General features: G+C 42.6%; 1 protein-coding gene across 5 annotated transcripts in view; it reads left to right on the top strand.

Moving 5' to 3' along the window:
- The window catches only part of OCLN (occludin), a 61,195-nt gene that overhangs the window by 30,067 nt on the left and 18,235 nt on the right, over positions 1–12,893 (top strand). For all 5 annotated transcript variants that reach the window (XM_011959320.1, XM_011959319.1, XM_011959318.1 and 2 more), the window contains one exon: positions 10,673–10,818. In XM_011959320.1, coding sequence (XP_011814710.1) covers positions 10,673–10,818 — 146 coding nt within the window. The remainder of the gene's footprint in view (positions 1–10,672; positions 10,819–12,893) is intronic.

Below are 12,893 nucleotides of genomic sequence, written 5' to 3'. Positions count from 1 at the left end.
GGTCCTCTATTTTATAACATTTCATAGCAGTTTTTCCAGTTTCCTTTTAATGGGGTTTTGGATTATTAAAACCATTACGAATGCCATGAACATTTTTACTTTTTATTTATTTTTTTTGAGATAGTGTCTCGCTCTGTTGCCTGGGCTGGAGTGTAGTGGCATGATCTTGGCTTACTGTAACCTCCACCTCCCAGTTTCAAGCAATTCTCCCACTTCAACCTCCAAAGTAGCTGGGATTACAGGTGTATGCCACCACACCTGGCTAATTTTTGTATTTTCAGTAGGGACAGGGTTTTGCCATGTTGGCCAGTCTGGTCTCAAACTCCTGACCTCAAGTGAGCCACCTGCCTTGGCCTTCCAAAGTGCTGGAATTACAGGCGTGAGCGACCCTGCCTGGCCCCATGAACATTTTAAAATCACCTATACTTGTGAACATTTCTCTTGGCTACGTACCTAAGAGTGGAGCTTCTGGGATGCAGCATTTGTGGGTGTACATTTCTTTCTTTCTTTTTTTTTTTTTTTTTTGAGATGGGGTCTCGCTCTGTCACCCAGGCTGGAGTGCAGTGGTGCGATTTCTGCGCACTGCAAGCTCCGCCTCCCGGGTTCACGCCATTCTTCTGCCTCAGCCTCCTGAGTAGCTGGGACTACAGGTGCCTGCTGCCACGCCTGCCTAATTTTTTGTATTTTTAGTAGAGATGGGGTTTCACCATGTTAGCCAGGATGGTCTCGATCTCCTGACCTTGTGATCCACCCGCCTCGGCCTCCCAAAGTGCTGGGATTACAGGCGTGAGCCACCGTGCCCAGCCTGTGAGTGTACATTTCTATAAAACAATACCAAGTTATTTTTCATATATAATCTAAACGAGCAACTCTTGGTGGTGTTAGACTTTATAATATTTTCCAGTCAAATGTGTAAAAGTGTGTCACTGTTGTCTTGGTGTATATTTCTTCTGAACATGTCATGTTGATTGGCCTAATGTGTTTTCTCTTCTACTTTTTACCTTTTGGCAATTGCTGAGGTGGCAAAACTCAACCAGTTTCTCTGATACTCTTGATTTTTATAAGCATTTTGATGGGGTAAAGGTCAACTTTTTATGAGGCATAGTCCTGAGGAAGTATAGTCTATTGCCTGATCATTAGTGTCCTTTTCACAAATGACTAACTCTTTATAGATATGACAAGCCAAAGTGCCTTCTCTCCTTTATTTAGGGAAAGATGTGTTCCTTCCCTTTTCCACTGTGGTGTTGGTATGATAGAAGTCCTTCTCAGGGTTGAGAATCAATTAATGTTTCTATTGTGATATAAGTAGGTACCCTCAGCTGTTGTCATGCCGAGTGAACCTTCTCACTGTTGCTCTAGGTTATTTTATGATACCTGGGCCAGAAAACCAGGCACTGTCAGGTTTGTGCATCACTGCAGGCAAATGAGACCCATAACTTGTATGTCTTTACAAGATACAGTGATCTGCAACATCGAAGAGTATTGTGTCTGCTACATCAGTGGTTCTCAAACTTTTGCAGGCAACAGAGTCACCTGGAGGGCTCATTGAAACAGCCCACTCACTCCCACCCTGGAGTTTATGATGCACACGCTATGCCTGGGTGGGGCGTAGGTCGGTAATATTAATGTAGCTGGTCTGGGGACCATATTTTGAGAACCACTATTTTATAGACTCAAGCTGCAACCATTAAACTGTAAGCAAGTTATCATTACATCATGGCATTCTTGGAAAATGGTAACTTAGTACAAGATACTGGAGTAAACTGAGGGGGATCTGGAACTGCAGATGATTGACTCACAGGCTGGACGACCAAAGACATTGTGGCACACCTGTTGAAAAACTCTGGCATGTGGTACAGGTGTATTTAACAGTCTGAAATTCACAGGGATTTTCATTTAAGTAAGGGGCCTTGAATGAGATCATTGATAAGCCTCATTGAGTACAAGGTTTTTCTACCTCATCCTCTTCCAGAGCTCTAATAACTTGTTGACTCTCAGGGAATTTCAGAATTTACCTTTGCTGGTGTCAACCTAAAGATGACACAATTATAAATTTAGAAAGAATCTCCAGCTGTGAAAGGGAAGAAAAAAGTAGAAAGGAGACTGTTTATTATAAAGGGTTACAACCTGCAAGGTGGCCATCCTTGGCAGTCTTGGAAGCGTAGCTTCTGGCAGACACTGAAAGGCACTTAGAAGGAGATGGAGTTAGGACAAGAGCTTAATGCTGAACAGGTTGACCATACGTTCCTATTCAACAGGTTATAGGAGGAGCTATGAATATCCATGAATGGGTTCTTAATGCATGCGTAATGAACAAACATTCATGTTACATGCATCCCACGTTCACTTTGGGGTGGAGACTTAACATTTAAATGTATTACAATTAGACCCTGTACATCAAAAGGTGAAGCAGGGCCAGGCACGGTGGCTCCCGCCTGTAATCCCAGCACTTTGGGAGGCCGAGGCAGGTGGATCACCTGAGGTCAGGCTGAGGTCAGGAGTTGAAGACCAGCTGGCCAACATGGTGAAACTCCTTCTCTTTTAAAGATATAAAAATTAGCTGGGTGTGGTGGTGGGCGCCTGTAATCCCAGCTACTTGGGAGGCTGAGGCAGGAGAATTGCTTGAACCCAGGAGACGGTGGTTGCAGTGAGCCGACACAGTGTCACTGCACTCCATCCTGGGCAACAAAGTGAGACTTCGTCTCAAAAAAAAAAAAAAAGGTGAAACAGGAACACAAGGCGCTCACATGCTGCCTCTGCAAGCTGGCCAGAACCACTCTGATCAGGAGGAAGTTACTGAAATCAGTTTCTTGTCCAGTCAAAGCTGTATGGCTTGTGGAACAGGGGTCAGTCAGTATCTGTTGGTGGATGAGCTGCGGTTGTTTTCTTTTTGTATTTTTTTGTAAGTTTTTATTTTTAATTTTTGTGGGTACATAGTAGGCTTATGCAATTGCTTTAATCTTGCTTATCTTGAGGCCAGTGCTTGTTTGGCTGCTGGAGAAAAAGAGCAACCTTATTATGGTAGTTAGAACATAGTGTATGGTTAGGACAAATATAAGGGTATGGGATTTAACCCTTGTCTGGCATGGCCTTAGGTCTTGTTTATAACTTGGAGTTTTATTGCCACAAAGAGTCTGTTTCTATCAATCTTGATGATCTCTATGTTAACATGAATGCTGGTCAGTTGTGCCTGAACCACAAAAAGGTGGGAGTAAATGAGTTGTGTCTGATCTCCCATTCTCTCATGGCCAGGAACTCAGTTAAGATTTCTCTGAAGTACTCTTGGCCAAAAGGGAGTCTCTTGGTTGGGGGCTTAGGATTTTATTTATAGTTCTCATTGGTCTATATTATTAGTATTTTTGGACAGCGTGTAGTTGGGTAGGGGCAATTTGTTTCCTAAATCCTGAGTGCCACCTGAGCAAGGTAAAATAACCAGACATGTTCAAACCTGGTCCACGATCTCTTTATTTGTGGGATTAGTACATGTGGGACCGTCTGCCTTCAAGTGACCAAAGGTGGAGAAAGTCTAAGAGAACTTTCCAGTCAATTTTGAAGCTTTTATTGGGGGGAGTATCTGAGGGTGTAAAATATCAGAAAACAGGAAAAACGAGTTAGACCACTTACTGTTGAGAACCTGTAGTACAAGGGCATAGGGCCCAGGAGGGTGGAATGGGCAGGTTGTAAACCTGGAGATGATCCTTGAGATTAAGATGCTCCTCCCTCTGATGCCTGCGGTATTTCTCCACTTTAATCACCAAGCTGGGAAACACCTACTCTTTCCTTTTTGAGAGAGGTGTTCCTAAACGCTGACCTAAACAAAAGCACATGGTGACTGAAACATACTCATAATAATTTTGCATCAATAGCTGCTCTTACAAAGTTAAACTAATAGGCAAATAAAATTCTTCAAACTAGTGAGAAGTTTAAGACAATGAGAATGGTCTCCTTTGTTACAAAGACCAGTCAAAATACCGAGTACCCAAGGTGGGTACTTCAAGCCGTGTTTGAATTCTTTTTTTTTTTTTTTTTGAGACGGAGTCTTGCTCTGTCGCCTGAGCTGTAGTGCAGTGACCTGATCTCAGCTTACTGCAAGCTCCGCCTCCCAGGTTTACGCCATTCTCCTGCCTCAGCCTCCGGAGTAGCTGGGACTACAGGCGCCCGCCACCTCGCCCGGCTAGTTTTTTGTATTTTTAGTAGAGACGGGGTTTCACTGTGTTAGCCAGGATGGTCTCGATCTCCTGACCTCGTGATCCGCCCGTCTCGGCCTCCCAAAGTGCTGGGATTACAGGCTTGAGCCACCGCGCCCGGCGTGTTTGAATTCTTGAGGTGGCAGTTTGTTATGCCAGAAAGAGCTGGGCTTTGGAGCTAGATGGACCAGCGTTCAAATCTCCCCTCTGCTACTTTACCTTCTCTGTGACTTTGAGCAAGTTAAGTTAACCATAGTAGCTCAATTTTCTCATCCGAAAATAGAGATAATTGTATCTCCCTGGGTGGCGGTGAGAATAAACAGTCAGGTTTGCCTGGCACAGGCTGGATACTCAGCAGGTGAACTTCCCTTTCCTTCTTAGTGGTAGATGGCTTTTGCACATTGCTAGGCCATACGGATGCAGGTCTAGTCTGACTCTCTCCCATATGTGAACTAGGGATGAAATTAGGGTGAGGGGAAAAATTAGGATTAGCTATAATTGCATATAATTTGCATATATTTTGCTTTTAGTAACTCTAAATGAAATATGAAATTGATTTAAGTGTAAGTGTTTTCCCCAATCTTTGTTTTGGAGGAGAGAAGATTTTCTTTCAGAGTGACCTAGAACATTCCTTCTTGACCTTTTTATACCTTCTCTGACTTCAGGGAGTCAGGGTGGGGAAGGTGGGACCAACATGATGGTGTAGACCCATCTTACTCTCAGGTGAGGAAGAATCACGGTAGGTATTTGGAGAAGAGCACCTGAGCTGCCCTAAAGAAGAGCTGCCCTCTTTGTTTTCCTTTTGGCATCCCACAGGGGTTTAGGATGTTTTCATTAACTCTCCAAGGAGTGTTAGGTGTTATTTGTCACAAAGAATTTTTTCACAAGTGACATAATCAGAACACTTCTAATGAGTACAATTAAACTTTGAATAAAAATTTATCCTCATAATTACCTCTTGTGAAGATCTATAAAAATATTTTGGCCAGGCGCGGTGGCTCACTCCTGTAATCCCAGCACTTTGGGAGGCTGAGGCGGGTGGATCACCTGAGGTCGGGAGTTTAAGACCAGCCTGACCAACATGGAGAAACCCCGTCTCTATTAAAAATACAAAATTAGCCAGGCATGGTGGCGCATGCCTGTAATCCCAGCTACTCGGGAGGCTGAGGCAAGAGAATCGCTTGAACCCAGGAGGTGGAGGTTGAGATGAGCGGAGATCGTGCCACTGCACTCCAGCCTGGGCAAAAAGAGCAAAACTCTGTCTCAAAAAAAAAAAAAAAAGTGATACTTCATTTTGCTATTTTGGAAATACTGAAGTTCTTTCTTGATTGGAATAAGAATCTTAATAAAACTTCCCTGCATATCCCCTAAATTAATAATTCATACTCCTTAAGCATGTTTATTGTGAGCACCTGTCCTTTTTGAATGTAATTTGTCTGAGTTACGTTTTGTTTTTTTTTTTTTTGAGATGGAATCTGTCACCCAGGCTGGAGTGCAGTGGTGTGATCTCGGCACACTGCTCCTCCACCTCCTAGGTTCAAGCGATTCTCCTGCCTCAGCCTCCGAGTAGCTGGGATTACAGGCATGCGCCACCATGCCTGGCTAATTTTTGTATTTTTAGTAGAGATGGGGTTTCACCATGTTGGCCAGACTGGTCTCAAACTTCCGACTTCAGGTGATTGCTCCTGCCTCAACCTCCCAAAGTACTGGGACTACAGGCATCAGATACCATGCCCGGCCTAGAGAAATCTTTAATTTGTGTTTTCATCCTACTTTCTTCTGTCCCTAATTTCTTAGAGATATCCTTAAGTTACTTAAGGGAAAATTGTTACAAAGACATTTTACTGTTTAGAATTATGCCTAGCTGGTTTTCTCAAGTTCTCATTCTTTAAAAGTGAGGTGTAGTGGTGTGAGCCTGTAGTCCCAGCTACTTAGGAGGCTGGGGTAGGAGGATTGCATGAGTCCAGGAGTTCAAGTCCAACCTGGGCAACATAGCAGGGCCTCATTTCTTAAAAAAAAAATCTTACTGAAAATTAAAATCTTTTTTTTTTCTTTTTTAAGAGAACTTTAACTACATCATTGAGTTTTATGAGCTGACTGGGGATCCTATCAGTAATAACAGTGAAATTCAGAAGTCCTTTCTCATAATAGGAAATACAGGTTGGGGACTCCTTGTAGAAATGAGCACCTGTTCACTTTGTATTGCCCCCTCCAACCCCCTTCTACTTTCCTACTGTCCTTCAAAAGCCATAGATACTGGGTTTATACTTACTTTGCATTGATACCATTAAGTGGGTTAGAGGAAAAAAATAGCCTTTTTTCAGAAAAATTGAAGCGTAAAGAGGGAAAAAAAATGATCTTTTCAAATATATTTTGTTTTTCAAATATATTTTGCCTTTGCCTCTAGACTCTTGGAGTGGCATCATAGCTGGCTCATAATTAAAAAAAAAATATGTGGAATGTTTCATGAATTTGGGTGCCATCCTTGCCCAAGGGCCATGCTAACCTTTCCTGTATTGTTCAGCTTTATATACGTGCTGCCGAAGGGAGCACTGCCTTGGAATTTATTATGCACGTGTATAGAAAAGGTTTAATCGAAGATCTGTGCTGGAGGGTGGAGTCAGTGGTCAAGCTAGTCCAGTTCTGCTGATGCTAAGAGAGAAAGGTCAGCTCAGCGTGCCTCATTGATAAGATACCTCGGTATACATGTAGGAATATAACAGTTATCAATGAGGTAACCTTTATGCAGCAAACTTGGGGCTCCCGATTTGTGCCAGACACTGTGTGGTACTTTGGAGACTCGAAGAGGAAAGCAGGAGACTGCCAACCCTTCCATTTTCTTTTCTTTTTTCTTTTTTTTTTTTTTTTTTGAGACGGAGTCTCGCTCTGTCACCCAGGCTGGAGTGCAATGGCCGGATCTCAGCTCACTTCCATTTTCTATGTCTAGGTTATTGGGAAAGTTGTCTAACTCCCTGAGCCACAGCTTCCTCATTTCTGAAAAAGAAATGATATTTGTCTGTAGAGCCATGACTACTAAATGATCTGTCACTTCAATATTTGGCTCATTGTAAGCAGTCAGATAGTGGTGGCTTAAGCCCAGTCCACTGCCTACTGAAATGAGATAGGTGAGCAAGCCATTGTTCAGCAGTGAATAAGTGGTTTGGTGGGAGGTTTGTATGCACAGGTGTAGGGAAATAGCACAGGTTGGTGCCTCATCCAGGAGGGGCTTCCATGAGGAAGAGGTGGTGGCACGTGAGCCAAGAATTGAAGCCCAATTAAGGAATAGCTGGCAAAAGGGGAAGGGCGTTCTAGCCAGTAAGAAATCTCTGAAAAGATACCCAGACTCTGCTAAAGCTCACGCTGTGAGGAGGGGGTGGGACCTAGAGAAGTATAAAATGGGTTTTTAAGCAAAGGAAGCATTTTTAAATTCTGATGAGGTATTGGATTAAGAATAGGCTTTGGTTTGATGAAGCATTTGTCTGTGAAGCTTGGCAACTTCTGCTGTAAACTTTTGTTGTAAGGAATTCTGTGGGAACCAAGAGTGCTCCCCTCCCTTCCCCCCTATGGTGGGATCTGAGCACACTCCGTGGTAACCCACCCACTGGTTTCGCAGTTGCTGCCAAATTCCACTTTCAGAGGGAAATGATTCTATTCCTTTCTGACTCCAAATGTTAAACAATCAAGAATACCCCTGTGTACTTTGAGGGGTAGGTAAATATCTTTCTGCATGCAGTACTGCCTGGATAAGTCAGGAGAGTGTATCTTGTGTTTTAATGCTACTAAGAATGGGAAAGTTAAGATGTAAGGAATGTGTATTGCAGGAAGATACACTATATTGAAGCTGAACTTAATTGTAAGGCTTTATAATAGCAAAATCATCCAAATAAAGGTCTTCTGCCACCTCTAAATTCTTGTAAAAATTAATTTGATCAGATCCAGTGGCCTTAATTCCAAAATCCAGCATCTTTTGAATTTTTACTGTGTTTAAAGGCACTGTGGTAAATGTGATACCTTGTCACCTCATTTAATCAAAATAACTTTATGTACTTGGTAGTTTTCTTCTTCTTCTTTTTTTTTTTCCAGATGAAAACTGAGACTTTATAGAATTTGTGGTTGGCAGATCTGGGGTGAGCCCAGATAATGTGATGCCATTGGTTGTTTGTGTATGTATTTGAGACAGGGTCTCATTCTGTCACCCAGGTTGGAGTGCAGTGGCACAATCAGAGCTCACTGCAGCCTCCGTCTCTCAGGCTCAAGAGGTCTTCCCATCTCAGCCTCCCGAGTAACTGACACTATAGGCACGTGTACCAAACCTGGCTAAAATGCCATTGATCCTATCGCAAAGCTAAAGTGGTTCTACCCTTTTGAATAGCAGCTCTTTTTCCCAGAAATGATTTGTAGATTTAGTTTTTTTCCACCCTTTATTTCTATTCCTTTGCCTTAAAACAACTAAATGATTCATCTAGGGTTAGCACTTGTTTGAGGTCTTTGATTTTTTTTTTCCAATTTTTTTTTTCTCAATTACAGAGTGATATGTAATTAAAGACTATTAGGTGAAATGTCAAGAGTGTTGGAGCTGTTACATAAAACATAAAATCTAACAGTGGCCGGGCAGGGTGGCTCACGCCTGTAATCCTAGCACTTTGGGAGGCCAAGGTGGGTGGATCATTTGAGGTCAGGAGTTGGAGACCAGCTTGGCCAACATGGTTAGGCCCTGTCTCTACTAAAAATACAAAAATTAGCCAGGCATGGTGGTGGGCGCCTGTAATCCCAGCTACTCAGAAGGCTGAAGCAGGAGAATCTCTTGAACCCGGGAGGCGGAGGTTGCAGTGAGCCGAGATCGCACCACTGTACTCCAGCCTGGGTGACAGGGTGAGACTCCGTCTCTCTCTCTCTCTCTCTCTATGTATATGTAAAACAGTGTTGGGAGTCTAATTGGCTGTGCTTTTTATGTTTAAATTTTTTATCCCAAAGGTTCTGTGGTAAGCCTTCCATGTTAACGTTGACCTAAGGGAAGAACCTGAGGCAAAATTAATATAGAGAGTTTATTTGGGCCAAGATTGAGAACAGCTGCCTGGGACATGCTTCCAAGCTGCCCTGGGGAGTGTTCCATTCAGCCTTTTTTATAAGCAAGTTTTTAAAGGCAAAAGAGGGGCACAAGGAGTGGGCAGAAACAAAGTTATTCATCAGGAATTCTCATTGGTTTACAGAAATAACGTTGTTACATGTTGAGCTATAGCAGGGTTATGGTGCCCAGTGTGTAGCATTGTTAGGTTATGCAGTTTCTAGAGATAACTACATAGCTCAAGGGGGAAGTAGGACTTGATTGCTGTTTCATTTTAATGCCTCTCCGGGCCTGATAAGTTTTAAGAAAGGGTTTACATTCCTCAGATAAGAAGAACTTGTATATGTATTTAACATTAAGGCATAATTTCTTTCTTTCTTTTTTTTTTTTTGAGACAGTCTCACTGTCGGCCAGGCCGGAGTGCAGTGGCTCACTGCAACCTCTGCCTCTCCAGTTAAAGCGATTCTCCTACCTCAGCCTCCTGAGTAGCTGGGACCACAGGCGCATGCCACCACGCCCGGCTAATTTTTGTGCGTGTGTGTGTGTGTGTGTGTGTGTGTGTATTTTTAGTAGAAACAGGGTTTCGCCATGTTAGCCAGGATGGTCTCGATCGCCTGACCTCGTGATCCACCTGCCTCGGCCTTCCAAAGTGCTGGGAGTACAGGCGTGAGCCACTGCACCCGGCCTATTAAGGCATAATTTCTAATGCATGTTACTTCTGTAGGATGAATTCACTTACACATCACAATGAAATAAGGAAAGTGAAAAGGGAAGGCACTGATGTTTTGTGATACATTGTGTAGGCTATTAGTAATAGAGCTATTGAGAACCTACATTAAGGGAGAATAAACAAATCTCTTATTAAAAGAGCAGAAGTCAGCTTGAACTGCTTAATTTCTTCTGTGGTTTTAACATTCCACGTTGAGAGATGAATGGATTAAGAACCACCAGTGTACTTTGTTCTAGATTAGTGCTTTTCCAAGTGTGGTGCACAGACAGCAACATAGCATTACCTGAGAGCTTGTTAGAAATGAAAATTCTCCTAACCTGGACCTAGCTTACATTAAATGAGAATGGTCTTTTTAATGTGGGTGTGAAACAATAAGACCGACCAGTCTTCCTAATATGGAGGTGGGAAATTGCCATGGATAATTATTAAACCTAATCACATTAGGATGAGAACAAGGTGATCAGATTTTTCTTCTTGGTAATATAGTTGTTTCAACTAGCAGTAGCACTATTTATATGTCTATTAAAAAGTGGATTTGACTATTAACCTGTAATGATTGCCTTTTTATTAGCGTTAATAGCATTAATGGGCCACATAAATACTAGATAATGCATATAAGATAATTTTTCTCAGTGTATGCCCCCTTTTCATTACAAGATAAATAATAACTATCTCTTGGTGTTTTTTAAGGTTAAAAATGTGTCTGCGGGCACACAGGACGTGCCTCCACCCCCATCTGACTATGCGGAAAGAGTTGACAGTCCCGTGGCATACTCTTCCAATGGCAAAGTGAATGACAAGCGGTTTTATCCAGAGTCTTCCTATAAATCCACGCCGTAAGTAGTGTCTCTCTTAGTTTGATAGACTGAGTATAAAAATGAGTATTTGCACATAATTGGTTTTTGTACCTTTCTGCTTAAAAAAGTATCCAGCAGTGCACACAAAAGCTGGATCTGGATCTTGGTATTACAACAATCTTGGCTTTGTTGGTAGAGAGGCCTACGGCTACTTGGAAGACCAGGATGAGGAGGGTGGGGTTCTCTTTCCCTTCTAAGTTGAAAATGCTTCTTTTCACTTGCTTGTTTAATTGAAAGGCTGGGTTGGGTTCTTTCACTCTAGGAATGTGGTTCTGCTATTTCTGGTTTTGAAGTTTAGGTGAGGGTGACAGGAAGTGACTAAGCAGAGGTCAGTGCTGTGCTCAGCCTCTCCTTTTGCCTGTAATTGTTGGATCTCATAAACAGAAGGAGGACACTGCATATTAATGAACCCTGTCCACATACATTTCTGTTAAACTGGAAGACTTCATTTGAATCCAGGAATTGTGGTATTTCATTTGCTGTGCTAGGTCCTCAGTATTGCTGGGAGATGTGAAACTTTAGTGAACGTCTGGCCTAGGGTAGGTGCCATATGATTGTTGAAATGATATCTCTGTGGTGGAAACACTTACCCTAAAGCCCAATTCTAATTCCACCTAATGACTAGTGAGAGAAGAATACTGGAGGTAATTGGTATGGACGGGGATGTAATTTTTGCCTAAGGATGATAAAATCGGTATTTTTACATATATAGTCATGCATTGTTTAACGATGGGAATACTGAGAAGCGTGTCGTTAGGCAATTTCATCCTTGAGTGAACATCACAGCGTACTTAACACAAACCTAGATGGATAGCCTGCTTATGTGGTATAGCTTCTTGCTCCTACGCTACAAATGCAGACAGCATGTTAATATACCGAATACTCTAGGCAGCGGTAATACAGTGGTATTTGTATATCTAAACACAAAAAAGTTACAGTAAATATAAAAGATAAAAAATGGTACATCATGGCTGGGTGCGGTGGCTCACGCCTATAATCCCAGCACTTTGGGAAGCCGAGACAGGCGGATCACCTGAGGTTGGGAGTTCAAAACCAGCCTGACCAACATGGAGAAACACCATCTCTACTAAAAATACAAAATTAGCCAGGCATGGTGGCGTATGCCTGTAATTCCAGCTACTGAGGAAGGCTGCAGCAGGAGAATCGCTTGAACCCAGGAGGCGGAGGTTGCAGTGAGCGGAGATTGTGCCATTGCACTCCAGCCTGGGCAACAAGAGCGTAACTCCATCTAAAATAAATAAATAAATAAATAAATGGTACATCTTTGTAAGGAACTTACCATGAATGGAGCTTGCAGGACTAGCAGTTGCTCTGGGTGAGTCAGGGAGTAAGTGGCCTAGGACATTACTGTACACTTTATAAACACTATACGTAGGCTATGCTAACTTTACTAAACATTTTTCTTTCTTCTATAATAAATCTTAGCTTTCTATAACTTTACTTTTTTTGACTCTTTTGTAATAGCACTTAAAACACAATCACATGGCTGGGTGCAGTGGCTCACGCCCATAGTCCCCACACTTTGGGAGGCCAGTGTGGACGCATCACCCGAGGTCAGGAGTTCGAGACTAGCCTGGCCAAAATAGTGAAACCCCGTCTCTACTAAAAATACAAAAATTAGCCAGGCATGGTGGTGCGTACCTGTAATCCCAGCTACTCAGGAGGCTGAGGCAGGAGAATTGCTTGAACCTGGGAGGTGGAGGTTGCAGTGAGCTGAGATTGCACCAGTGCACTCCAGCCTGGGTGACAGAGTGAAACTCTGTTTTAAAAAAATTCAAAAAAAGAACAACAATGAAAAACACAATCACAAAGCCTGGCACAGTGGTGCACACCAGCAGTCCCAGCTAATTGGGAGGCTGAGGTGGGAGGGATCACACTTGAGCCTAGGAGCTCAAATCCAGCCTGGGTAATGTAGTGAGACAGGAGAAAAAAAAAAAAAAGAAAAGCCAAAAAACCCGTACCTACATTGTATAGATGTAGAGAAATAATTGCCTTATTCTATAAGCTTTGTGTTTTTTTTTTGGTTTGGTTTT

The sequence above is a fragment of the Colobus angolensis genome, unplaced genomic scaffold (assembly GCF_000951035.1).
Source record: "Colobus angolensis palliatus isolate OR3802 unplaced genomic scaffold, Cang.pa_1.0 Scaffold49, whole genome shotgun sequence".
NCBI classification, from domain to species: Eukaryota; Metazoa; Chordata; class Mammalia; order Primates; family Cercopithecidae; genus Colobus; species Colobus angolensis.
The sequence above is the reverse complement of the archived record's forward strand: the minus strand, read 5'-3'. Positions and strand labels throughout refer to the sequence as shown.